We start from the raw sequence: 27,055 nt of genomic DNA, 5'->3' as shown, positions 1-27,055 counted from the left end.
CAGAGAGGAGGTGTTATGGGTGTGGGCAACCTGGACATTTGCAGTCTGGCTGTCCCTCCAGGATTCGGAGGGAGCCCCACCTCGTCCAGTGCATCTTGTACACTCCACCACACCTGAGGAAGAGCTACCACCACCCCCACCAGAGTGGACCACCGACTACGGCACCATAGATACCCCTCCTGGAGTGTACGGACTCCGGCCTCTGTCCTTTAGCTACTCAGAGCAACGGCAACGCCACCTGCAGGATGTCTTTATTGATGGATACAAAGTGTCAGGATTTAGAGACACGGGGGCATTCCTGACTATCGCTGACCCCCGTGTGGTTCGACCCGAGGCAATTTACCAGGGTCCGGGAATTCCCATTGTCCTGGCAGGGGGTGCCCGCAAATATATACAGCGAGCTTCTGTGCGTTTGGATTATGGTTGTGGAGAAAAACTGTGTTGGATTGGAGTTATGGGAGGACTTCCTGCAGATATCCTCCTTGGGAACGACACTGGGGAGTTACAGTGCCAATTTGTGGGAGCAATCACCCGACTACAGGCCCTTCAAGCACTACGTCATCTGGACCCCACCGGGGAGCAACCACCACGAACCGCATCAGAGTCGGTAAGCAATACTTTTGCTGCTACTTCATTGGGAGAGTCTTGGGACAGAGAGGAGTTTAGGAGAGAAATAGAGGGTGACACTACCTTAGCAGCCTTTAGGCGAAAGGCAGAAACTGGGCACATGGGAGATAATGGGGATGGCTTCACTCGAGAAAACGGACTGTATTATCGTGTAACAAAGGGCAGTGACCAGGGCAACCCTGACGCAACGACCAGGCAAATCATTGTCCCTCAGAAGTACAGGGCACAGCTACTTCAACTGGCCCATGACATCCCCTTGGCTGGGCATCAGGGAGAAAAAGGACTGAAAAGAGACTCACCCAAAGTTTTTACTGGCCGGGCGTCTCGCAGTCGGTAGCCCATTATTGCCGCACCTGCGATGTGTGCCAGCGAATGCGGCATCCAGGAGCTCGACATAAGGTACCCCTGCAATCCCTGCCCATAATTGAGGAACCATTTCAACGTGTAGCCGTCGACATCATAGGTCCTCTGGCCCACCCCAGCAGGTCGGGGAAAAAATATATCCTGACCGTGGTGGACTATGCCACTAGGTATCCTGAAGCTGTGGCCCTGTCCAGTATTACAGCAGTAAAGGTAGCCGAGGCCCTTGTTACCATCTTTACCCGGGTAGGGTTTCCTAGTGAAATATTGTCGGATCAAGGCACTCAGTTCATGTCAGATCTGGTCCAGTCCCTATGGCATACCTGTGGTGTTCGAGCCATTCGCACCACCCCATACCACCCGCAGACCAACGGACTATGTGAACGCTTTAATGGAACCCTAAAAAATATGCTGGCAGATACCCCTAACGGAGGACGCTCGGGAGCGCTCAGCCTTCATTACTCCATTTGGGCTCTATGAGTTCCTGGGAATGCCCTTCGGGATGAAAACTGCCCCCGCTACTTTCCAGAGACTGGTGGATCGACTGTTACAACAATGTCAGGACTTTGCCTGTGCTTACTTAGACGACATCGCCATTTTTAGCACAACCTGGGAGGAACATCTTCAACACTTGGGCATAGTGCTGGACTGTATCCTTACTGCAGGACTGACCATTCGCCCTGTTAAGTGCCAAATAGGGATGGCTAAGGTGCAGTACCTCGGGCATAGAGTAGAGGGTGGGACACTAAGTCCTGAGCCTGCCAAGGTGGAAGCCATTAGCAACTGGTGTAGGCCCCAGACTAAAAAGCAGGTACTTGCATTTTTAGGAACTGCGGGTTACTATCGCAAATTTGTTTCTAACCTCAGCACCTTGGCCAAGCCCCTAACCGACCTGACCCGCAAGAACATGCCTAGGAATGTGACGTGGGCGACGGCATGCGAGGATGCCTTTTCAGCATTAATGACTGCCCTCGTCACTGCTCCTGTCTTGGCTGCCCCGGATTATAAACGCAGGTTCCTCGTGCAGACAGATGCATCCACCTTTGGGATTGGGGCAGTACTTAGCCAAGTGAACGCCGCCGGAGAAGAACATCCTGTTGCTTTTGCCAGTCGGAAACTACTGGATTGGGAAGTTGCCTATTCCACTATTGAAAAGGAGTGCCTTGCCGTCGTATGGGCGCTAAAAAAATTGCAGCCATACTTGTATGGCAGAGACTTTACGATTGTTACAGACCACAACCCCCTCACATGGCTGAATCGCGTATCAGGGGACAATGGAAGATTGCTGCGGTGGAGCTTGTCCTTACAACCTTACAGCTTCTCCATCCAATACAAGCGGAGAAGCCAACACCAGAACGCCGATGGACTGTCTCGACAAGAAGAACCATAGGCTCCCCAGGCCGACCTACCCCTGCCACTGTACAAGGAATTATAAATAACTGAGCAATGTGGACTAAAGTGAGCAGGCCAAAGGTCTGTGTAGACCTTATGGCGTGCTCACTTATTATGGGGGGGGGGGAGGTTGTGATGGTGTGATATGTTATGTGGATATCATTTTTTGTATATTCCTATTTTTCTATTTCAGTTATTTTCATAGTGTTTTTCTTTTTACATTGTAAGTCTACAGCCTCACTGTATCTGTCTCTTGATGACCCCCTATAGTGCATTAATCCCTAAGGCCCTTTGTTCTCCTCTGGGAGGCCATGAAATCGCCCCAACTTGTTTTGACTACCCCTGGACAAGGAAGGGGGTGGGGAGAACAGCAGCTGGACAACTCAGTTCCGGTGTGGACAGGATGGTGTACAGATAGCACTTCAGAGAGAGAGAAGGACCCATTTTATCCTCTGGTGCTAGAGTTTTGGAATCTCGCATCCCTGGACATTTTATCCTGATACTGGACTATCTTATCCTTTGTGTGGTGGACTGAATATGGACCTTTTCGTATTTTTGCCTGAATAAAGGTCTTGGAATTGTTCACTCTTCGCTTGCTCTGTTGATTGAGTGATACCAGAGAAGGACCCCGTGACACCTCCGATATAACCTGAAAGATAAGAAAAACACGTTATATTATACTCACCGGGCTGGGCGGTCCGGTGGGCGTTGCGGTCCGGTCCGACACCTCCCTTCTTCATGCGATGACGCCCTCTTCTCCCGTCCTGAAATGGCTCCGGCGCAGGCGTACTGCTCTGCCCTGTTGAGGGCAGAGCAGAATTCTGCAGTGCGCAGGCACCGGGACCTCTCCCGACGCCTGCGCACTGCAGGACTCTGCTCTGCCCTCAACAGGGCAGAGCAGTGTGCTTGCGCCGCAGCCATTACAGGACGGGAGAAGAGGATGTCATCGCATGAAGGGAGGCGTCGGAGCGGACCGCAACGCCCACCGGACCGCCCACCCCGGTGAGTATAATATAACGTGTTTTTCTTATCTTTCAGGTTACATCGGAGGCTTATCTACAGCACTACAGAATGCTGTAGATAAGCCCCCGATGTCTATGCCAGCAGCTGCAAGCCGGTTACAGATTCCCTTTAAAGAAGCATTCTTAATATAATCGTATTATATAGCGCTGTGTACTTACAATTGCTCATTTTGCCTTTCTACCAAGAAAAATTCTTCTGTTTTCCATTAGGTCTATGACATCACATGATTAAAAACTGACTAGATGAATCCTTCCAAGCTCTATGTAGAAACAGGAAGTCAATTTTCCCTGCATGACTCATCAGTCACTGCAAAAGTCCATGGCAGGGGGAGGGGGAACAGCTGGGCCAGGAGTTGAAGAGGAGAATGATTTTTGCAGGGAAAAGAGACTTCTTGTTTTTACAAAAAGAGAAAAGAGAAGAATTTACTGGGTAGAAAGGCAAAGTTAGCACTTGCAAGTACACAGTGTTATATCATATGATGTCTGAAATATACTAAAAGGATAAACATTTTGATGTCAGGAGTGCTTCTATAATGTGAGCATTAATAATGCCTTAATGCTGTAGATTTAATCTGATTCCTTATTCAGAAATTCATGGGAACATTATTGGGGTGCAAATCTGCCTACTAATTTTGTTGATAAGACATCATCTAGACTCCCAAATTTAAATAGGGTCTATTATAGGGCACAGGTAATTAGTTCATAAATTATTTCAAAACTGGAAAAAAAAACAAAACTATAAATTGTATTACCCTGTATTCTAACCCACCTGTTCCGTTCATAACTTCCATGTCGTGGAGGGGTCCTTCCATGAGACGGGGTCCTGCTGTATTCATAGTCTGACCTCCGTCGACTGCTGTCTGGTCTTCTGGTCCGGTCAGGACTCCTTCCACGATCTCTTCGATCAGAATGTTTTTCAGAACGGTGTCGCTCACTATGACTGTATTCTCTGTGTCGATGAGCATCATAGTGTTTGCCCCTATCTGGGGTCCTATGGTCACTCTGTGGTTTATCAGCTTGGTACTGGCTGTGACTAGTGTGTCGGTAATGGCTGCTGCTTTGAAAAGATGCTGAACTCTGTTGGTAGCTACTGAAGTTAGAAACTGGCTGAGGTGGAGGTGGCGGTGGTGGAAAAGATTGTGGTGGATACCCAGATGGATACACCGGTTGATAGCCTACGTGCGGCAATGGTGGGGGCATAATCGGTGGTGGTGGCATTAGGGGAGGCACCATGTAAGGATAAGTGCCTTGTGCTGTTGTGGGACCAGTAGGTGGAGGGTTACTTGGCCCAAGTGTAGAAGGTGGGACAGGAGGAAAACAAGGTGGCATTGGGTAACTTTGCCTGATGGGATAAGTAGGCCTGGGAAGACATTGGCTTATTGTACTTTGTGTTGGTGGAGTAACAGGTGGCGGATAACACATGTAATCCGGTCTTGGAGGCATATAATTTGTATTTGGAAGGCTGGAAAATGTGGGAGGTGGAGTACTTTGTGTATCATAGGAATACTGCCCAGAAGACTGCTGTAACTGGGTTGGTCTGACATTTTGTGGGCGATAGGTCTGCACTGAAGTTGTCTGACCTCCTCTGGCCGGTTGCCCTCCTCTACCTGCTGGTATAGACATTATCTAAAGTGCGAAAAAATAAAAAAAAGAACTGTTAGCACCTACCATAGATTTACAAACACTATTAAAAAAATAACACAAACACATATATATATATATATATTATAATTAGCATTCAAAGTTCCTAAGTTTCTAGTTGATCAGTAGTTATGAAAATTGGAGAAACTATTTATTTTTTTTAATTTGTATGAGGCTCAATGGATGAATAGGTGATTTCCAAGAAAAGTAGTGGAGAACCTCTGGCCTGCAGGCCACTGACCTTCTCTGTGACCGCTAGGGATATTTGGCAGCCCCGGCCTCTCCTGGGAGGCGTCTACCCCAGCCCCAGCCTCTCCTGGGAGGCGTCTGCCCCAGCCCCAGCCTCTCCTGGGAGGCGTCTGCCCCAGCCCCAGCCTCTCCTGGGAGGCGTCTGCCCCAGCCTCTCCTGGGAGGCGTCTGCCCCAGCCCCTCCTGGAAGGCGTCTGCCCCAGCCTCTCCTGGGAGGCGTCTGCCCCAGCCCCTCCTGGGAGGCGTCTGCCCCAGCCCCTCCTGGGAGGCGTCTGCCCCAGCCCCTCCTGGGAGGCGTCTGCCCCAGCCCCTCCTGGGAGGCGTCTGCCCCAGCCCCTCCTGGGAGGCGTCTGCCCCAGCCCCAGCGTCTCCTGGGAGGCGTCTACCCCAGCCCCAGCGTCTCCTGGGAGGCGTCTACCTCAGCCCCTCCCGGGAGGTAGAGGATAGTCTGGAGAATGTATTATATTTCTCTCATTCTGTATGTCCTCCATAGTGGACTGACCCCGCGTGTATGATGGTGGGAAACCCCGCTAACTGCATGCCCCCTACAGACACCGCCATCCTCAGCGGGCTGTGCTCACCCAGTGTGGCAGCAGCTGCCCGCCATGTGAGGGTGAACAGCCCGTACAGCACAGCTCATAGTAAACTGTCTCGCAGCCTCTGTAAGCTGCACCAGTCTGCACTGCAGACCCCAGAATCTAAGGTATAGCAGGATGGATGCCAGTGATGCCCTGCTGCCCACCCCACACCTGCACCCTGGTGCGACACTCCAATGAAGCACAGAGCCCCTAGCACCACAGACAGCATCTTGTGCCAACATTCGCCTCCATATTTTACCAGTTTGGACCAGTGGGCACCAAAGCTAATGTATGAGGAGCAGGGCCGGGGGCCCGGGAACCACCACGACCGCCATCATCATATGTAAAGTGATAGCATAAGAGCGCATCACACTCACCCAGTACGCACAGCAGCTCCAGCAGCGGAGCCACGGGATGTCCCGCCCACATACAGGGCAACAAGCATGTCACGTGGGACGATCCCTGCATGTCAATTGGTAGAACTCCATGCCAATCACACACGTGACAAGAAGAGCCAATAAGCACAGAGCAGAACAAAAACCGGGGGCCGCCATCTTTAATACTGGCACATTACTGGTTTTTGTTATACAGTAAGGAAATAATGAAAGCAGCTGTATGGGCACGATATACGGCAGCGCTACCTGACGCTTTATGAAGTCACATAATGCAAGGGAAAGGCGCGTTTCAGGGAGCTGCGCAGCTCTCGCACATGCTTCATATTAAAAGGAAGCTGAGTGTTTGACCTGGACAAAAATGGCGGCCAAGGCGTCTGCAGAGTCTCTACCGGTGTGCTGGTTACCTCTGGCCAATCAGCGCTGTGGCCGGCCCTGTCTGCAGCTGGTGAGACCGGAGACTGTAGAGGCTGTGTGAGGAGCTGCACGCCATGAGCGGACGCCGTCTGAGGAGATACCAGGAGCTGCCCGTGTGGGTGGTGGAGGACCACCACGATGTACGTACACCGCCCACCTGCCCAGTGTTCTGCTGCACGAGGCCTGTGCTAAGTGTCTGGCGATAGGGGCCAGGAGTGTCATTAAAGGGGTGTTGTCAGATAGTGCTCCGCAATACAAGCAACTTACCGTTTTCTGTTATTTACAGTTTGTTGCTTTGGAAACCGACCACCGCTGCTAGACCTCAGAACATGGCGCAGTGCTTACAAGCTCTTCTTGTTGTTCAGTGCAACGTTTACGGGCAAGATGGGCTGGTCTAGACAGCGAACTGGAAAGGGAGTTATCCTCTTTCAGGAAAGTGGCCCAAAATTGTGTAATATATGCAAAACATCAGCAGTTACTCACCCTCCCTGGGCCCAGACTGCCGCTCCTCTGCCAGCGTATAGTTACTCGCCCTCCCTGGGCCCAGACTGCTGCTCCTGTGCCAGCGTTTAGTTTCTCGCCCTCCCTGGGCCCAGACTGCCGCTCCTGTGCCAGCGTTTAGTTTCTCGCCCTCCCTGGGCCCAGACTGCCGCTCCTGTGCCAGCGTTTAGTTTCTCGCCCTCCCTGGGCCCAGACTGCCGCTCCTGTGCCAGCGTTTAGTTACTCGCCCTCCCTGGGCCCAGACTGCCGCTCCTGTGCCAGCGTTTAGTTACTCGCCCTCCCTGGGCCCAGACTGCCGCTCCTGTGCCAGCGTTTAGTTACTCGCCCTCCCTGGGCCCAGACTGCCGCTCCTGTGCCAGCGTTTAGTTGCTCGCCCTCCCTGGGCCCAGACTGCCGCTCCTGTGCCAGCGTTTAGTTGCTCGCCCTCCCTGGGCCCAGACTGCCGCTCCTGTGCCAGCGTTTAGTTGCTCGCCCTCCCTGGGCCCAGACTGCCGCTCCTGTGCCAGCGTTTAGTTGCTCGCCCTCCCTGGGCCCAGACTGCCGCTCCTGTGCCAGCGTTTAGTTGCTCGCCCTCCCTGGGCCCAGACTGCCGCTCCTGTGCCAGCGTTTAGTTGCTCGCCCTCCCTGGGCCCAGACTGCCGCTCCTGTGCCAGCGTTTAGTTGCTCGCCCTCCCTGGGCCCAGACTGCCGCTCCTGTGCCAGCGTTTAGAGTACAGCGCTCGTCACCATGCTAGCCAGTCACTGATAATGGGGGATAACACAACCACAGGAATCCTTCCCTAAAGAGGTTAAGGGGTTGCCTGATCTAAAACAATTCTACAGCTACTCTGGCTGACTTGTGAATCCATAGATCTCACGCAATGTGAGGGTTCCCCTGTGTCAGTGCTGGGAATGGCGGTCACGGGACCTCAAGTATATGTGACATGCAGTATGTACTCCCAGCCACAATCTGATTAGATGACCGCAGCCTCGCTCGGTGCAAGTGTATAGAGCGAGGCCATAAACAGTCTAGTTCGAATGTAGCCGGGAGTATGTGTACTGTAAACTGGTGCTCATATGCTCTCCAGCAGCTCTGAGGATTCACAAATCTGCAGTCAGTGTCTTGTAGGTTTAGATTGGGCAACCCCTTTAAATGATTTTGGGTAACTTGTTTCATAGTTGATTCCATGATGGTCCTGAGGGTATAAAGTGACATTAAAGATTGTAGCATCTATTCTATTATTTCTAAACACTGTTTTTCGGTGATTCCTTTATATCCTTGTTCATACTGCACCCACACACATAAATGATACACCATTTGAAAGGTAAACTTTCCCCCTTCAGCAAGAAAATAGCCAAACAAACCACACATCCACAATTTGATCATAAAATACAATTTAAACATTAATTTTCATAAACCTGCAGTAAGGAAAAATGTCCTGCAGGTGGCACCACAGTACCCCAAAGCACACTACCAACACATTTGTAAACATGCACTGCTTTTTCGCTGATTACTTCGCCCCAGACACACAATACACCATTTCAAAGGTAAACTTGCTTCCTTCAGCAAGAAAAGAGCCAAACAAACCACACATTCACGATTTTATCACTAAATACAGTTTAAACATTAATTTTAATAAACCTGCAGAAAGACACAATGACCTGCAGGTGGTACCTCAACCGAAAAACATTTTTTGACCTCTACTTATCAAAATAATTTATTGTATTAACAATCTACATATATAAATACCTGAGAAAACAAAAAGCACAAATATCCTGAACTAAAAAGTAAAAAATATATATATTTTTTTTTTTTTATATAAATACCTGTCTGTGTTCATCAGCTCATGAAATACATTTACATTTTGCTCAGCTTGCTTTTTCTGAAATTGCCTGCGCCCCCGACGACCAATGTGTGAAAATTTCGCACGGGCTAAGCAGGTTTTACTAAATTTAAAAACTGGTCTTTTCAAAGGGTTAAATGGCTTTTGCACACTGATGTCATATTGTTGTTTTGCAGAGCTGGCCACATCATATCCATTAGTCTAGCCTGGCTCAAGGTGGTTCTAAGTGTAACACTTGTCATCTAATTGGGCAGGTGGAGACCTTTTATGAATTGAGCAAGTGTTTTCAAAGGGTTAAAGAGTATAGAGACCCTCAAAAAAAAATCGCTTGCCTAATGAATTCCCTGTCACTCCAGCACTGCTCAGGACTTTCTGTAGAAACCACGTGACCAAGGCAGCCAATCAGTAGCCTCAGCTTATGCCACCAATCCACAGACACCAGTGATTGGCTGCAGTGGTCCTGTGGGTAGTTTGCCTGTCTCTGCTGCAGAAAAGTAACCTGAGACTGGCGGGGAGCATCAGGTGGTGCTGGAGCAGCAGGGATTCATCAGGTAAGTAAGAGATGAGCGGATCTGACAATTTGTTTGCAGCAAACTTATTGGCCGTAAATTGAATGTCTCTTATTATGCTTTTGGGGTCTGGAGAGACCACCGTGTATAATAATCGGAAAAAAAAAAACCCTCTAATAACTGCTCACTGTACCCCGGGGACAGTCATTAGGGCATCTTCACGCAAGGCTGGTAATTGTCATGGCCGAGTGTTCTGGCCTAGGATGCATCATAAGCATGCGGCACACGTTGTGACGTCAGAACTAGAGATGGGCAAACCCGAACAGTAAAGTTCGGCATCTGTACGGAGCACTTAATGTTCGGGCACGGACTTCACAAGGAAGTCCATATTAATGTTCAGGTATGGTCCCCCCGAACACCAGATGTTTGTTAATAATAATAATCTTTATATAGCGCCAACATATTCCGCAGCGCTTTACAGTTTAACAGTTTGAAAACACAAGTCATAAGTAACAACGTTAACAGTACAATAATTAAAGCAAAATAAGACGCCCCTGCTCGTGAGAGCTTACAATCTACAATGATGTGGGGGAGATACAAAGTACAGGTGTGTATTGACAATGGTGTATTTGCAATGATGGTCCAGCCATCTTGAGGGAGTGAGGGATGGATGGAGATAGCCCATTCACTGCACATGCACTCTTGCATATAGAATGACTTTGATTAGTGAACGTGATAGGCCGCTCTGAACAAATGTGTTTTGAGAGAGCGTCTGAAGTTATGCAAATTGTGTATAGTCCTAATTTCTTGGGGTAGAGCATTCCAGAGGATTGGCGCTGCGCTGGAGAAGTCTTGGAGTCGGGAGTGGGAGGTACGGATTAGTGCAGCGGTTAGTCGAAAGTCGTTTGCAGAGCGCAGCGGTCGGTTAGGCTGATAGACAGAAATGAGGGAGGAGATGTCGGGGGGTGCTGCACTGTGGAGAGCTTTGTGGTTGAGAACAAGTACTTTGAATTGGATCCTATAAAGAATGGGAAGCCAATGTAAGGACTGGCCAAGAGCGGACGCATCCGAGTACCGATTAGCCAGATGAATGACCCTGGCTGCTGCATTAAGGATGGACTGGAGAGGGGATAGTCAAGAAACAGGGAAACCAATTAATAGAGCGTTGCAGTAGTCCAGGCGGGATTGGATCAATGCGACAGTGAGGGTTCTTGTTGTTTCCATGGTGAGAAAAGGGCAGATTTTATTACACTGTCATGTGCATGACAGCGCAGCAAACATGGCTTCTGATAGGCAGTAAAATCATCATCGCCGGTCAGACAGCTGCGGCTCCCACGCTGTCATCGGAAGCAAAAAGTTTAAATCCGGTCACTGGCGTTGGCTGATGGGACTACTGCTGCCATCAGCCTACACCTGCTTCCGCTGATAACATCAAGAGCAGGAGCAACTGCATTGATATTGCCCCTCTTCCTCCAGCCTAAAAACAGCCACCCTAAAAAACGCATCTATTAGATGCTCCAATTCTGGTGCTTTGCCCAGCTCTTCCCACTTGCCCTGTAGCGGTGGTAAGTGGGGTTGATGTCACCTCTGTTTTCCGGTGACATCAAGCCCACAGGTTAGTAATGGCGACTCGTCTATAAGACATCTATCCATTACTAATCCTATAGTTATATGGTAAATAAACACACAGCCAGTATAAAGTCCTTTAATTGAAAGAATGACACAGACTTCTTTAATGATTCTAAATTAAACCATACATCATCGCTCATTCAGTTGAAACCCTCGTGTCTGGTAATAAAAAAAAAACCATATCCCTCACCTGTCCGTAGTTCTGTCCCACACCGTAATCCATGTCTGGGGGATAAACAGTTTTCAACCTGGACGGTGCCAAGATGCGACTGTGAAGGCTGAGAATCACTGATCAATGACCTGCTGCGTGCTCAGCATCAGTGAGAAGTGATGATGTCATCAAGGTTACCGCTGGTCACTGAGGCTGCGTTCCCAGCTGGGACCCTGAACTGTGGGGACCTTGATGAGATCCTGGGACCCTGGACTGTGGGGACCTCTGTGAGATCACCGCTCAGACAGTGCAGTGGTGAGTTCACAGGTAGAAATTTCTTACAGTGAACTCTTGAGTACCGTAATTTTCGTTTTTCTTGCCCAGATGTAGAATCTTGCATTTCTCCTTGTTAAGTGTCATTCTATTAGTCGTTGCCCATTGCTCAAGCTTACCTAGATCCTTCTGAATCCTTTCTCTGTCTTCTCTAGTGTTAGCTATCCCTCCTAGCTTTGCATTATCTGCATAAATGATTAGTTTAATTTCAGTCCCTTTTATCTAGCTCATTTATAAAAATATTGAACAACACTGGTCAGGACAGAGCCTTGTGTTAGTCCACTTGAAACACTCTTCCAATTGGATGTGCAACCATTTATTTCCACTCTTTGAGTACAATCACTGAGCCAGTTATGAATCCATCTAACTGTAGCCTTGTCAATCCCATATGAAATACTTTATCAAATGCTTTGCTGAAGTCGAGAGATACTATATCTACCGAATTTCCGTTATCCACTCAGTCAGTGATTTCATCATAAAAGGTGTAAGGAAGCGCTGTCATTCAAGGTTGGGGACACTCGCTTGGCAGCCAAATAATCAGATCCGGCACGGATTTTCCATAAAACCATAACAGTCCATGCGGTTTATTCAGGCATCATAAACCCACAGCAGCAACATAAAGTTCATATCCATAGCATAACGTTCATGACAGAGCTTCACTCTGTTATCCCTGTGGTCACACAGGTTACACAATGTCCAGTACTCAGGCTCTTCAGCCTCACAGATATCTCACCCCATCAGGGTTACATCATGGTTGCTTCAGACTCCAGACGTTCATTCCTTCCCCTGGGAACTCTCAGATACTGGCAGCCATTACACACAGCATTCACGTGCTGTCAGGCAGGAAGCCCCATCTCCCAGCGGGACCTTCCACAACGGACCAACCGTGTCCAAGCATTCACTCATGTGACCTACCCTGGCCACATTATATGGTCTGTGAGGCCCACCGGGCCACATTATATGGTCATGTGACGCCCACCGGGTCACATGGCTATGACCTCATCACAGGTCCTTCACACTCACATAGTGTATTACTACCAGCGTTTTCAGACACACCCCTGAAACATTGGAACGAAAGATCAGCTCTGCTGATCAGCACATAAGCAAGCCTTCATCTCAAGGCCACCCACCTTGAGATACATTACGATCATTCAGCATCCTACTCCTATCAGGACACTGGAAATGCTTATACGCCTGTCCTGGGAGACACACAGCGCCCCCTAGCGGACACAGTGGTCACTACACCACAAAGGAAATGAGATTAGTCTGGCATAATGTGACCAGCCAACTATCTAATGTGTATTTGATGACTGGCTTGTGTTGGTGAAAATCGCCATGCTCAGTGGGTAGCACCGAGAATGTGAGGAATAGCTGTCGCCAAATGAGCTTCTAGTCGGCAGCCATCTAATATGGCTTTCTTTTGGATTTCTTCATTTGGAATATTGTGGGAAATGTAGTTTTCTAGAAAATTAAATTTGGAAAAAAACAAGCAATGTTTTCCTTAAATTGGGACGTGTCTTGCTGCTGCAGCTAATTTACCAAAGTGCTCTCTAGGAAATAATGCCACCTGCAATGATCTGGTGTTTTTATAATTGTATTTAAGTGCCTTTAGAAATTCTTATTAAAGTGCTAGAAATACAAAATTGTTAGTTTTGACACAGTAAATGTTTTCTTAGCTTCCACTGTTATTCATCTTGTTAAATCCATGGTGTATATGTAATAACCAGCTATGTGTGCAATACATTATTGTGAGCAGGTAATTACGGCCTGTAAGAACACACAAATTTCATTGTTTCCCCCAGGTGCTGCCATTTATATACCGAGCTATTGGATCGAAGCACTTACCTGCCAGTAACATTAGCTTCATTCACTTTGATTCTCATCCCGATCTCTTGATACCAGTAAATATGCCTGCGGATACGGTATTTGACAAGGAGGCCCTGTTCAGGTGAGGCTACACTGCCTTTCATTAATTGTACTTTACTTGGGGAATTGGCTATTTTCCTAAATAGGCGATTGGAGTAAGTGATTATTTTTCATATTACTACTTATCCTAGATCGGCCGTATTGCCGTAATTTTCACGGTCTGCTGCAAAAACGAGCCACAAAACTCTTCTCGGATTTCTGCAGATTTTCGAAGTGATAAACAGGAAGTACATGGGAGTGTCCTAGTAAAAATACGGCATTCCGCAAATGCGGTCTTCACGGTGTACCGCAAAATCAACACACTGGGCAAATTTCCGTTGTTTTTGCGGCCCCATTGATTTCAATGGGGGCCGTGTCTGTAAGCCGTGCAAAATATCTAGCAGGCTCAATATTTTTTTCACGGCCGTAAATGCGGTCCTCACGGCCATACGGCACTCCAATGAATTTTTATTGCCCGTTTTTGCGGCCCCATAGAAACCTATTGAGGATGCAAAAACGGCCTGCAAAAACACAGCAAGTATAAAAGAAGCCTAAGTGTTTGACACCCATTGTCAGTGCTATAAACCAAAAAACAATCTTCTCCCTTCATTTCTGTCTTTTCTTTGCCCATATTACAAATCATAAAGATAAAAAGTCCTGTGTCTGGCTGTAAAACAACTAGCCACAAGAGAAATCTGCTACCTCACCTCTTCATCCAAAGACGGGACAGATCAGTAGGTTAACTCTTAAGGGATATGTTCACGCACCGTGTAAGAACATGCGTTGGATTTTTTTTTTTTTGTGGGGGGGGGGGGGATTTCATAATGGTAATCTGAGGTTGTGTGTTTTTTTGGGGGGAGGGGATAGGGAATTCTTAAAAAACTGCAGCAAAAAAGTCCAGTTTTCTTGTCACAAGCAAATAAGTGTTATGGAAATTTGGTTGGGATAAATCTATCCCTGTGTGTGCTGCGGCCGTTCCCAATTAAATTGAGTATTTTGAGCTCTCAAAGAATGATGACTCTGTACACGCTTGGATACAGGATAGCATTCCCTCAATACTCTGAAGGTTTATTGCACATACATGGTTTTATAATTACGTATAGAAAGGAGTGGTTAGCTAATTAACAGAAGGTTGAGCTTCAATGTTATTGGCTGTTTGAGTATATGGAATATATCGTGTTCAATGCATGGCAAAAGGCTGGATGAGTAACTAAAGTGTAACTCTCAATGCAATATACTAAAGGAACAGAAAAGCGCAATAGGGTCTTATCCGGGTTAATATTAAAAGAATAAACGAGATTCACTCACCTATTTGTAGGAGAGATCAAGCATATAGGATTCGTGGTCAGCTGCTGCACATCCAAAGGTCAAACCGAGTGACCACTGATGCATCAATTCTTATGGAAATAATTTATGGACTTCCATGCGCTGCTTGACAAAATACAGAATCCCACTTATGGTGAAAGATGAATCATTTATTCCAACGCGTTTCGAAGTAAGGACTACTTCTTCCTCAGGGGATGACAAACATATCCTTGAGCATATCTTTTGGCGCCAGCTTGTTTCTGGCTGCCTGAACAGGGCATCCAACACCCATTGACCGCTTCCTCTCCAGATACTTCTTGAAAAAGGCCATATTACAGGCCGAAACGCCGACTTGCTTAGAATCTTAACTCTATTGGGTCTATGTATAATAAAAAGTTTTTGTAGCATCTTTTGAGTGCCGAAGTTGTATTATTATATTTTTGATTTTTTTTCTTTCGGGCACCACACGTCTACAGTTGAGCTCCCCCCTTTTTCACTAATTTTGCTGCATTCTGAGAGCCATGATTTTTACAATTTTCTGTCAATGTAGCTATGTGTGTGTATTTTAGTGCGATAATTAATAGAAAGTTGTAAGGTGGGAAAGAATGTGATAGTGCAAGAATTGTTAAAATATAGCTGCTATTGTATTAACCCCTTAATGACCAGGAGTATTACCGTGTTTGTTTCTCCCCCCCCCCCCCCCCCCTTTCTTCCCACAGCTATAACTCTCTTTATTTTTCTGTCAATATTGCCATGTGTTTTTGCGGGACAAGTTGTACTTTTGAATGGCACTATTGATTTTACCATATCGTGTACTGGAAAACAGGAAAAAAGTCCAAGTGCGGTGAAATTGCCAGAAAAGTGCATTTCCACAATAGTGTTTTTTTGTTTTTTTTTTAACCTTGTTCACTATTTGCTAAAACTGACCTGCCATTATGATTTTCCAGGTCATTACAAGTTCATAGACACCAAATATGTATAGGTTCTTTTTTTAACCCCTTAGTGACGGAGCCAATTTTTTAAATTCTGACCAATGTCACTTTATGTGGTGATAACTCTGGAACGCTTCAACAAATCCCATTGATTTTGAGAGTGTTTTTTCGTGGCACTTTATAATTTATGATAATGGTAAATTTAGGTCGATATGTTTTGTGTTTATTTATAAAAAGTTTCAGAAATTTGACAAATATGTAAAAAAAAAAAATTGCAATTTTCAAAAGTTTAATAATTATCCTTTTAATCCATATAGTCATATCACACAAAACATTAATAAATAACATTTCCCACATGTCTGCCTTACATCAGAACAATTTTTAAAACTAATTTATTTTATTAGCCTTTTAGGAGGTTTAAAAATGTAGCAGCAATTTTTCATTTTTTTCAAGGAAATTTACAAAATTTATTTTTTTGAGGGACCTATCCAGGTTTGAAGTGACTTTGGGGGTCCTATATATTGGAAGACCCAAAATGTGATACCATTTTAAAAACAGCACCCCTCGACATATTGAAAACTGCTGTCAAAAATTGTATTAACCTTTTCAGGTGATTTTCAGGAATTAATGCAAAGTGGTATAGCAGGAATGAAAGTGTTTTTTTTTACCACCTAAGTGTCGCTAACTTCTGAACTGACCGCTAGAGCCGTTAGACTCTAAGGCTGCTATTTGGCCATGAACTGCTATGGCAAACATCAGGACCACACAATCATGATCTCGGTGTGTCAATTAGATTAAAGCAGAAGCCCCCACAATCTATTAACCATTTATTAGACGTAGTCACTTTTGACAGCAGCAACTAAAGGTACTGTCACACTTAGCGATGTACCAGCGATCCCGACCAGCGATATGACGCGGTCAGGATCGCTGGTACATCGCTAAGTGGTCGCTAGTGAGCTGCCACACAGGCAGATCTCACCAGCGACATCGCTGGGGACGGGGATCGCTACTTACCTGTCACACTAGGCGATCCTGCGTCCTCCCGCCCGGCTCCACGCGTCGCTCGTCCTCACAGCAGGAAGCAGACGACGAGAAACAGTCCTGGACGTTCTCGCGCGATCAGCGATAACCAGCGGGGGAGCGGGTCGTAGGTAAGTATCACACACAGCGATATCGCTAGCAATATCGCTATAACGTCACTAGTTATAGCGATATTGCTAGCGATATCTTAGTGTGACATGCCCTTAAGGGGTTAAACAGATCTGGATGGTGCCAACACTAATCATTTGTGATACAGCAAGTTGTCAGCTATAGTGTACAGCTATCAGCTGCTGGATCGTCACCTGTATGGGGATGCTATTCTCTTATCTCAGGTCAGTAAAAAGAACGTGTTGGCTGTCATTAAGGGGTTAAGAGGTACAAACAAATTCAAAGTCTGGGGCTGGGTGAGGGCTTATTTTTTGCCCGATGTTCTGACGTTTTTATTGATGCCATTTTGGTATAGACATGATCTTTTGATCGCGCGTTATTGCATTTTATTGCAATGTTGTAGCGACCAAAAAATTCTGGTGTTTTGATTTTTTTTTTTTTTTTTTTTTTTTTTTTTTTTTTTTTCTTGCTACACCGTTTACCAGTCGGATTATAAATTCTTTTTATATATTGATCAGGCGATTCTGAAAGCGGCGATACCAAATTTGTGTATATTCGATTTTTAATTTATTTCTTTAAATTGTTCTTTTTTTGAATGGAGGTGATTTGAACTTTTTATTTAAAGGGAATCTGCCACCCCATTTTAGCCCTATAAGGCTAGTTTCACATTTGCGACGTTTTGTGCGCACATAAAACGCATGCAAACAATGCTTGTAAACGCTGTGAAATTTTGTCACATCAGCGCGTGCATTACAACAAAAAAACGCAGCGTTTGTATGCAATTTCAAGCGTTTCTGCATGCGTTTGCGTTTTTTATGCGCTTGCGTTGTCTAGGTGTCACATTTCACAGGAGGAAAATCCTTGCAAAATTCTTGAAACAGACTCCACCAATGGGACATCAGTGGGCGTGTCTCATGAAAATTCTTTATATAGACCCTGTTTACAGCTGAATTCTTCAGATTTGGTTGCTTTTTCCTTTGTCAACATGGATCTGCGCTGGAAGAGTTTTCACTTCAACTTGGATCTGGATATCGCGCTGTCTCACGCTTTTGCGTTTGCTTGCCCAGCAACAAAGGGAGAGAGAGAGACAGTGAAGACGGTAGCGGTTGTTTGTGGATACATCCGATTATTGAACTCCGGGAGTGCCGTGGAGCGTACCACACTCTCTCCAGCGAGCTCCAGGCAAACCCGCAGAAATTTACTGACTATACCCAGATGTCCCAAGAAAGCTTCAGGGATTTGCTTGCTCGTGTCCAAGAATCCATCCGGAAACGGGACACACAGCTCCGTCACGTGATTCCTCCTGAGGAACGGCTCCTGGTCACATTACGGTACGTAATATTTACAAACCAATACATGCATAATTTTCTTTGTTCTGCCATGTACTGTTTCAAAGCCTGCAGAATTATTGTTCTGCCATGTAGTAAACCAAAGCCTGCAGAATTATTGTTCTGCCATGTAGTAAACCAAAGCTTGCAGAACTATTGTTATGCCATGTACTATTTGTTTTTGTTTGTTTTTTTTTTATTGGTTTAAAAAACCATATACATAAATATTAATTTTTTGTTCTTTCTCTGTTTCACAGATTCTTGGCTACTGGAGAGACCCTCTCTTCACTCCACTTCCAGTACCGGATTGGAATATCCACCTTGTCTGGAATTGTTGCGGACACCTGCCTGGCTTTGTGGGACGTTCTCTGTCCAGAATTTATGCCCCTGCCCACCACCGAAAAGTGGATTAAATAGCTGAGAAATTCTGGACAGTCTGCAATTTCCCCAACTGTTTGAGTGGTGGATGGGAAACACATCCGGATAATAAAACCCAAAAGAACAGGCTCTGAGTACTATAACTACAAAAAGTATTTTTCTACAGTACTCACGGCCATTGCAGATGCAGACTGTATGTTTTTTGCAGTGGACATTGGGGCATTTGGCCGTGGGAATTACTCCCAGGCTTTTAAGAACTCGGACATGGGCCGGAGGTTGTATGGCAACCATTTCAATTTCCCCATGCCACGGCCTCTTCCCCACACCGAAGGTCCGCCACAGCCATTTGTAATGGTTGGGGATGAGGCCTTTCAAATGTGCTAAAACCTGCTGAAACCCTACTCCAGCCGGGACTTGGACCACACCAAAAAAATCTTTAATTGTAGACTGACCAGGGCCAGAAGAACTGTAGCGTGTGCCTTTGGTATTGTTGTCTCCAGATGGCGCATTCTCGGCACAGCCATTAATCTTAAAATGGAAACAGTGGATGAGGTGGTGAAGGCGTGTGTGGTTCTTCATAATTTTGTGATGGCTAAAGAGCACCCTAACTTTGAATTAGATGATGCAGCTCCAAACCCATTGCCTGAATTCACTCAGCGCCCTCTCAGGTCATCCGTTGCAGTTGGCCAAATGAGGGACCAATTTGCAGCCTACTTTATCTCAGATGTAGGGCGGGTGGAATGGCAAGATCAAATGGTGTAAAAAAAATTTTCTTGTGTGTATGTTAATAAAAAGCCTGTTTTGATACCTGTACCGAGTGCACTCTGTTTTTATACACTCCAATACAACAATCAACTGCCCAGGTGTACCAGTGACTTCATGATGCTCTGTTTTGTGCATCATGAATTTACTAGTACTCCTGACCAGATGACTATACACACACACACACGTTGTATGACCTTTATCATCTCTACAGTTTGTGTTCAATTTGCAGCAACGGTGGAGATAATACAACTAATATTTGTACCACATGGCCTGATGTTAAAAATAGTGACATGGGGATGCACTATCATCACTCGCTCTTTATGACACCTGACCATGTGACTATAAATATTATTTGTAGGATCACCACTGTGGCTTGCGTTTGAACGCAGACTGGAGAGATAATAAAGTTTAGACAACTTCTACAATCCCCAGGTCTGGTGTCATGCTGAAGTGAGGATGCCAAAAATAACGCATCCTGACTTCAGAATGTTATCATACATGGGCAGGTGAATACACATATGAGTTAAACTGCAGCATCGCTCCAGTCTGCGTGCAATAGAAAATGCAGACTGAAGCGATGCTGCCGGTTAGCTCATATGTGTATTCACCTGCCCAGGTATGATAAATAGTTATGATACGAAGCCAGTGTATTGAAGATATGATGTGTATTTTCCTCATCATCTCCTCAGTTTATTCACTACACACTGAATAGAGGACGTGGTTAATTACAAGGTATATCTAGAATCCCCTGGCCTTGTGTCACAAAAAGTGAATTGATGATGGTAAAAGATACACCATCCTCAAATAACTTTTTATGATACCTGGCAAGGTAACAATAGATATGCCTTGCAATCAACACCACCCTCTATTCAGTCTGTGCAATATCAGCAGACTGAAGACACTAATGGTGGTGAAAATGCAAGTCATATATTTGTGTTTTTGACTACACATCTCCAGGAATGACACAAGAAACGTGTCAGTAATGGAGCTATGTGGTGGCAAAAACGCAAAGTGTACGGTGCAGTGTTTATGGCGCAGTGTGTGTAGGCGGCGAAAAACTAAGTAACCAAACCATATTATGGTAAACCATAATTTAACATTATGGGGGAAGATGGTGGCACTTTGGGGGTGTGGAGAGACGAGGAACGGCTGGATGGCGTGGAAGGGGTTCTAGGGGAAGGGGTGACGAAAGTAGTGGGGGAAGGGAGTTCAGGGATAGAACTGGAGGCAGGGTGAGACACATTAGAAGGAGAGGGGGGAGGGACAGACAAAGTCTTTTGTCCTTTTTTTTTTTTTTTTCTTTGGTCCTGAAGTCTCCTGCCTGGACCGCTTGGCACTGTGTGACCGCCTTTAAAGTGCTTTACCGCCTGGAGCTGGTGGACCTTGGCCTTGTGTCGAAAAAGAGGCAATGCGGGTCACCCATCTGATGCTCGGTGGTGGCGGTGCTTCTAGCAGGATGAGGAGCGCTGGTGGTGCTCCTAGCAGGATGAGGAGTGGTGGCAGTGCTCCTAGGAGGAGGAGCGCTTGCGGTGCTCCTAGGCGGAGAAGTGGTGGCAGTGCTCCTAGTAGGATGAGGACTGGTGTCGGTGCTACTAGACGGAGAATAGGTGGCGGTGCTCCAAGAAGGTGGTGCGGTGGCGGTGCTCCAAGCTGGTGGACCGGTGGTGGTGCTCCTAGCAGGAGAATAGGCGGCAGTGCTCCAAGAAGGTGATGCGTTGCTCCAAGCAGGTGGACCGGTGGTGGTGCTCCAGACAGGAGCAGCGCTTGCCATGGTGGTGGCAGTTGAGTGTCCAGCAGCACTCTGACTTGGGGTAGTGTAGTGGTGTCCGGCTTGGCTTGGAATGCAGGTGGCCGTGCAGTGGTATGCAGCATAAGTCGGTACTGTGGTGAAGCGAGTCAGTGGTGGCACAGTTGGAAATGACACCACCGACTGCTGCACGTACTGATTCTGCTGCATAGCCTGCAAGTAAGCAGTGTTGCAGGCCTGCATCACATTCAGCTGTTGATCAGGATTAAGGTGTTCCGCCATGGCCCGTACAATTTTGTTGAAAAAATGGTGCGCTGGTCTGTTGAGATCAGCCTCCAGACGGTCAAGGCGACTGTCAGAGTGGAAGCGGTGTTCCATGCGGTTAAACCCACGTTCCATGAGGGCAAACTCGCTTTCCACTCTCTGACACCGCCTTGAGGCTGTTCTGAAAGGCCATGCTCAAGTGCATGAACTCGGGCATGACATTCCTGTCCAAGGCCCTCAGCCGCTGGCGGGAAGCGCCCACAAAACCAGTGGCAGAGACCTGGGACAGGGGAACACCTGACATACCAGCTTCCTGATCTCCAGATGTCTGTTGCAGACCTGCAAGCCGCATCTGGGCTGTCGGATGGCTGGGACGGGTCCGAGGTCGTTCGATGAAGGACCGCTCCAGGGACAGGTTGCTGGGTGCTGCTGCAGGTGCTGTGAAAAGAAAAACATTAGTATCATGCATTTACAAGCACCAACTGCTGTGGAATAGAAAATCACAGAGTAAAAAAAATTACAATACAACAAAATACTTATACTCTGCTGGCAAGGACCGTTCTTAGGAATGCCAACTCCCGATGATAACGGTATTTTCTTCTGGTCCTTGCCGCTGAACCACTGCGAACCTGGCCCTCATCACAAACATCCCTGTTGAAGCGGTCCATCGAGTGCCAACGGGTTCTGACTTTGTTCGCTGTGGGGAAAAAAAATGAGACCATGCACTAATGGCAAAATCTCTATCATCACACACACACGAGTGAACATGGCAAACAGTCAATGTGGCATCACACAGCAATACAATATACAATGCACTCACTGTTGACCATGATAACACAATTGTGTTTCATGCTAGATATATTCTAGCATGAGAAACAATTCTGTCATCATGCCCAAGAGACAATGTGGCATCACAAAACAATACAATAGGCAATGCACTGATTGACCATGATAACACAATTGTGGTTAATGCTAGATATATTCTAATATAACCTATAACAGAACATGGAGTTAATAGCCCAAATCAATAATATAAACCGTAAATCACTCAACACAATTTGTGAGAAAAATAGTATACTTTATTAATAGAACAGATACATAAGAAGTAAATACATAAAAAATGAGTATATATAGTAGAGACTACACCAAGGTCTTAGCAGGTGTAAAAAAAAAAAAAAAAAAAAGCAGCAAAGCCTATTCGGATGCAGCTAAGTAGGCCCATAAATAGTGAGCAAATATCATAATATTGGACATTTGCATATAGCCACTGTGACCCGTTGAGGCTTTGGAAAAATAACTGAGTAAAGTGCATATAATAGTGCCATATGTCAGTGCAACAAAACAGGTTCACAGAAGCATATGCCAAATGCAACAATTCGTATGTAAAATAATCACTGCCCCATAGCACTGAACAGTAATGTTGCCATACCGTTAAGCCACCTAAACTGTAATGAAACTCCTTATCCATGTGGGGACTGGGTAAGACCAGCGGGACGCCCAACGCGTTTCGCCAAAGCTGCTTCTTCCCAGGGCTGTGTGGCTAGTACCATGGCAGGAGTGTATTTATATAGAATTCACAGGTGAGGGGACACACAAATATCAAATAACAAACTTACTTTGCATCTCTCATATCCTCCCTGTCTCACAACCCTAAACAGCTCTTCAATGCTTTTAATTCTCTACTCCGTCCCACAACACCTCCTCCCCCTCCACTCATTTTTGCTGAAGACTTTGCCTCCTTCTTTAAGCAGATGATCAGACAAAACTTTGGCCCGCAGCCCCCAATGCCCCTCTTAGCCGCTCAGCCCTGTTCTGCAAAAGCCAGCTTCTCCACCATGACAGAAGATCAGCTCTCCACCCTTCTGTCAAGATCACACCTCACCACTTGTGCCCTCGACCCACTCCCGTCTCACCTCATCCCTAACTTGGCCACAGTCCTCATCCCATCTCTAACACACCTTTTCAACCTTTAACTTACAAATGGTATCTTTACCTCATCCTTCAAACATGCCTCAATCACACCCATCCTCAAAAATCCCTCCCTTGATCAATCCTCTGTCTAACTATCGCCCAATATCTCTTCTCCCTTACGCCTCAAAACTACTGGAACAGCATGTAGATCTTGAACTGTCCTCCCACCTCTCCTCCTGTTCCCTCGTTGACCGGTTACAATCTGGCTTCCGACTGCATCACTCAACTGAAACTGCCCTAACTAAAGTCACTAGCGACTTACAGTTGTGCCAAAAGTATTGACACCCCTGCAATTCTGTCAGATAATACTCAGTTTCTTCCTGAAAATGATTTCAAACACAAATTCTTTGGTATTATTATCTTCATTTAATTTGTCTTAAATGAAAAAAAACACAAGAGAATGAAGCAAAAAGCAAAACATTGATCATTTCACACAAAACTCCAAAAATGGGCCAGACAAAAGTATTGGCACCCTCAGCCTAATACTTGGTTGCACAACCTTTAGCCAAAATAACTGCGACCAACCGCTTCCGGTAACCATCAGTGAGTTTCTTGCAATGCTCTGCTGGAATTTTAGACCGTTCTTCTTTGGCAAACTGCTCCAGGTCCCTGATATTTGAAGGGTGCCTTCTCCAAACTGCCATTTTTAGATCTCTCCACAGGTGTTCTATGGGATTCAGGTCTGGACTCATTGTTGGCCACCTTAGAAATCTCCAGTGCTTTCTCTCAAACCATTTTCTAATGCTTTTTGAAGTGTGTTTTGAGTCATTGTCCTGCTGGAAGACCCATGACCTCTGAGGGAGACCCAGCTTTCTCACACTGGGCCCTACATTATGCTGCAAAATTTGTTGGTAGTCTTCTGACTTCATAATGCCATGCACACGGTCAAGCAGTCCAGTGCCAGAGGCAGCAAAGCAACCCCAAAACATCAGGGAACCTCCGCCATGTTTGACTGTAGGGACAGTGTTCTTTTCTTTGAATGCCTCTTTTTTTTTCTCCTGTAAACTCTATGTTGATGCCTTTGCCCAAAAAGCTCTACTTTTGTCTCATCTGACCAGAGAACATTCTTCCAAAACGTTTTAGGCTTTTTCAGGTAAGTTTTGGCAAACTCCAGCCTGGCTTTTTTATGTCTCGGGGTAAGAAGTGGGGTCTTCCTGGGTCTCCTACCATACAGTCCCTTTTCATTCAGACGCTGACAGATAGTACGGGTTGACACTTGTACCCTCGGACTGCAGGGCAGCTTGAACTTGTTTGGATGTTAATCGAGGTTCTTTACCCAACATCTGCACAATCTTGCGTTGAAATCTCTTGTTAATTTTTCTTTTCCGTCCACATCTAGGGAGGTTAGCCACAGTGCCATGGGCTTTAAACTTCTTGATGACACTGCGCACGGTAGATACAGAAACATTCAGGTCTTTGGAGATGGACTTGTAGCCTTGAGCTTGCTCATGCTTCCTGACAATTTGGTTTCTCAAGTCCTCAGACAGTTCTTTGGTCTTCTTTCTTTTCTCTATGCTCAATGTGGTACACACAAGGACACAGGCCAGAGGTTGAGTCAACTTTAATCCATGTCAACTGGCTGCAAGTGTGATTTATTTATTGCCAACACCTGTTAGGTGCCACAGGTAAGTTATAGGTGCTGTTAATTACACAAATTAGAGAAGCATCACATGATTTTTCAAACAGTGCCAATACTTTTGTCCACCCTCTTTTTTATGTTTGGTGTGGAATTATATCCAATTTGGCTTTAGGACAATTCTTTTTGTGTTTTTTTTATTTAAGACAAATTAAATGAAGAGAATAATACCAAAGAATCTGTGTTTGCAGGAAGAAACTGAGTATTATCTGACAGAATTGCAGGGGTGTCAGTACTTTTGGCCACAACTGTACTAACCACCAAGAGTAAGCGGCACTACTCTGTCCTCCTTCTCCTGGACCTGTCCTCTGCCTTCGACACCATAGACCATTTCCTCCTGCTATAGACTCTCTCATCTCTTGGCATCATAGACCTGGCCCTATCCTGGATCTCATCATACCGAACATTTAATGTTTTAGCCCCAGATTTTACTTTTTTACACAAAAAGTGGTAAAATGGCACCATCATTTGTCCCACAATTTCTACTAAACGTGGCAATACCCCATATGTCGCTGTATAGTGCTACTTAGCTATACGGAGAGACTCGGGAGGAACAAAATGCTATTTGCCTGCTGTAGCACACATTTTCCTAGAATAGTTTGCGGACTCAATATACAGAGTCCCTAATTGCTAGAAGAGCAGAATACCCCTCAAGTGACCCATTTTGGAAATTATACCCTTTTGTGAATTTATCTACAGGTGTAGTGACTATTTTGACTCCATGGGTGTTTTCCAGAAAAAAGAAGCATTGAATGATGCTGAGTAAAAATTACAAACTGCCGCTGTGGTGACCAGTACGCTGTAGTGACCAGTACGCTGTAGTGCCCAATACGTAAAGTCCAGCTTATGCTTCTGGAGACATGTCAGTTAGGCGGGCTCTCATCGTTTCAGAAGTGCCAACGTGTTCGCTATATGTGGTTTAAGTACACTGTGGTGCTCAGAAGGGGAGGGGGGCATTTGGATTTGGGAGCACAGAACTTGCTGAATTTCTTCTGAGGGGTGAGGATCCATGTAGCTTTTCCAGAGCTTTTGTACTATCTGAAACGTGGAAGCCCCTTATATTTCCGTTAACAGATGACAGACCGCCAATGGCACTTTTATGCAATCCTAACAAGGACACCGGTGGATCACAGGTCCTATGGCATCCACAGTGGCTCATCTGCCTTATTATAGGGAAATCTTCTGCCGGGGGTTCCTTTTCCTTTCAGAGATTTACACGGAAACCCCGGTGCAAGCGCTCAGCTCAGAGCGCAGGAATTACTGTGTGCCAACCCTTACTGCAATCTTTGGGAGGCTGAATAAACAAAACAGCAGGTGAAGAGTTGTTTATTTTTTATGCCGTTCCTCATGCGGTATAAGTGATTAGACGACTTTATTCTTCGGCTCAGTGCGATTACAGCGATTCCAGATTTATATTGGGCTTTTATGTTTGGCTGCTATCACACACTAAGGCTGGTTTCACATTTGCGTCTGTTTGAGCAGCGTTTTATCCACAGCAATCCGTATGCGTCATGTTTGCCTATCTTTAACATGGTATACGCAGGGGCATGCGTTTGCATCAGTTTGCATGCGTCAGCATACGCATGTGTTGTTCTCTAGTCACTTTCCACGACAGCATAGGAGGTTGCCTCCACGCCCTGATGGGGGACCGGAAACAGGTTAAAAGGCCCTCCTACTTGCCAGTGTCTTTCCTGTCCCCCATGGGCCATGGAGAGGTCATTCCGTGTGCTGTGGTGTCAAGCGACTACAGTTACCTCTTGCAGCAGCGCCTGTTCAGCCGGGCAGTGGTGGTCGTGTCTTGCCTTCTCCGTGCTGCTCCCGTCTCCCCGCTTGCGGCGGCCTCGTGACTCTCCTAGCCTTCCTGCGCCCCACATGAGGGTAAAGCAGGCCAGTGATCCCGACTGGAGACCCCCTGTAGCTCCCCTGTCTTTTTTTTTCCCCCTCCCGTGCGTGGTGTTCGGCGTCCCGGAAGTGACATCATTGGAACACGCGCATCACTTCCGGGACTTGCGTTTTACACTGGAACGCATAGTCACTTCTGTCTGGCTCTC

The 27,055-nt window shown here is 46.2% G+C and overlaps 2 protein-coding genes across 7 annotated transcripts in view; one reads left to right on the top strand and one right to left on the bottom strand.

The window, feature by feature from the left end:
* The window catches only part of DROSHA (drosha ribonuclease III), a 316,847-nt gene extending 310,454 nt beyond the window's left edge, over positions 1-6,393 (bottom strand). For 2 of the 3 annotated variants that reach the window (XM_073550200.1, XM_073550202.1), the window contains exons 1-2: positions 6,247-6,393; positions 4,171-5,027 (exon numbers count right to left, since the gene is read on the bottom strand). In XM_073550200.1, the coding sequence (XP_073406301.1) occupies positions 4,171-5,024 (854 nt within the window). In that variant the 5' untranslated portion in view covers positions 5,025-5,027; positions 6,247-6,393. The other variant, XM_073550201.1, reaches the window with a different exon arrangement.
* A 153-nt stretch (positions 6,394-6,546) lies between these two features.
* Positions 6,547-27,055, top strand: part of CUNH5orf22 (chromosome unknown C5orf22 homolog) — a 129,120-nt gene continuing 108,611 nt past the window's right edge. Inside the window, exons 1-2 of one of the 4 annotated variants that reach the window (XM_073550203.1) lie at positions 6,547-6,818; positions 13,427-13,572. In XM_073550203.1, the coding sequence (XP_073406304.1) occupies positions 6,753-6,818; positions 13,427-13,572 (212 nt within the window). In that variant the 5' untranslated portion in view covers positions 6,547-6,752. The remainder of the gene's footprint in view (positions 6,819-13,426; positions 13,573-27,055) is intronic. The other 3 variants (XM_073550205.1, XM_073550204.1, XM_073550206.1) reach the window with 3 other exon arrangements.

This window comes from Dendrobates tinctorius, unplaced genomic scaffold (genome assembly GCF_039654945.1).
Source record: "Dendrobates tinctorius isolate UK_male_01 unplaced genomic scaffold, ASM3965494v1 ptg000163l, whole genome shotgun sequence".
NCBI lineage: Eukaryota > Metazoa > Chordata > Amphibia > Anura > Dendrobatidae > Dendrobates > Dendrobates tinctorius.
Note: the sequence above shows the minus strand (reverse complement) of the source record. Positions and strands in the feature narration are given on the sequence as shown.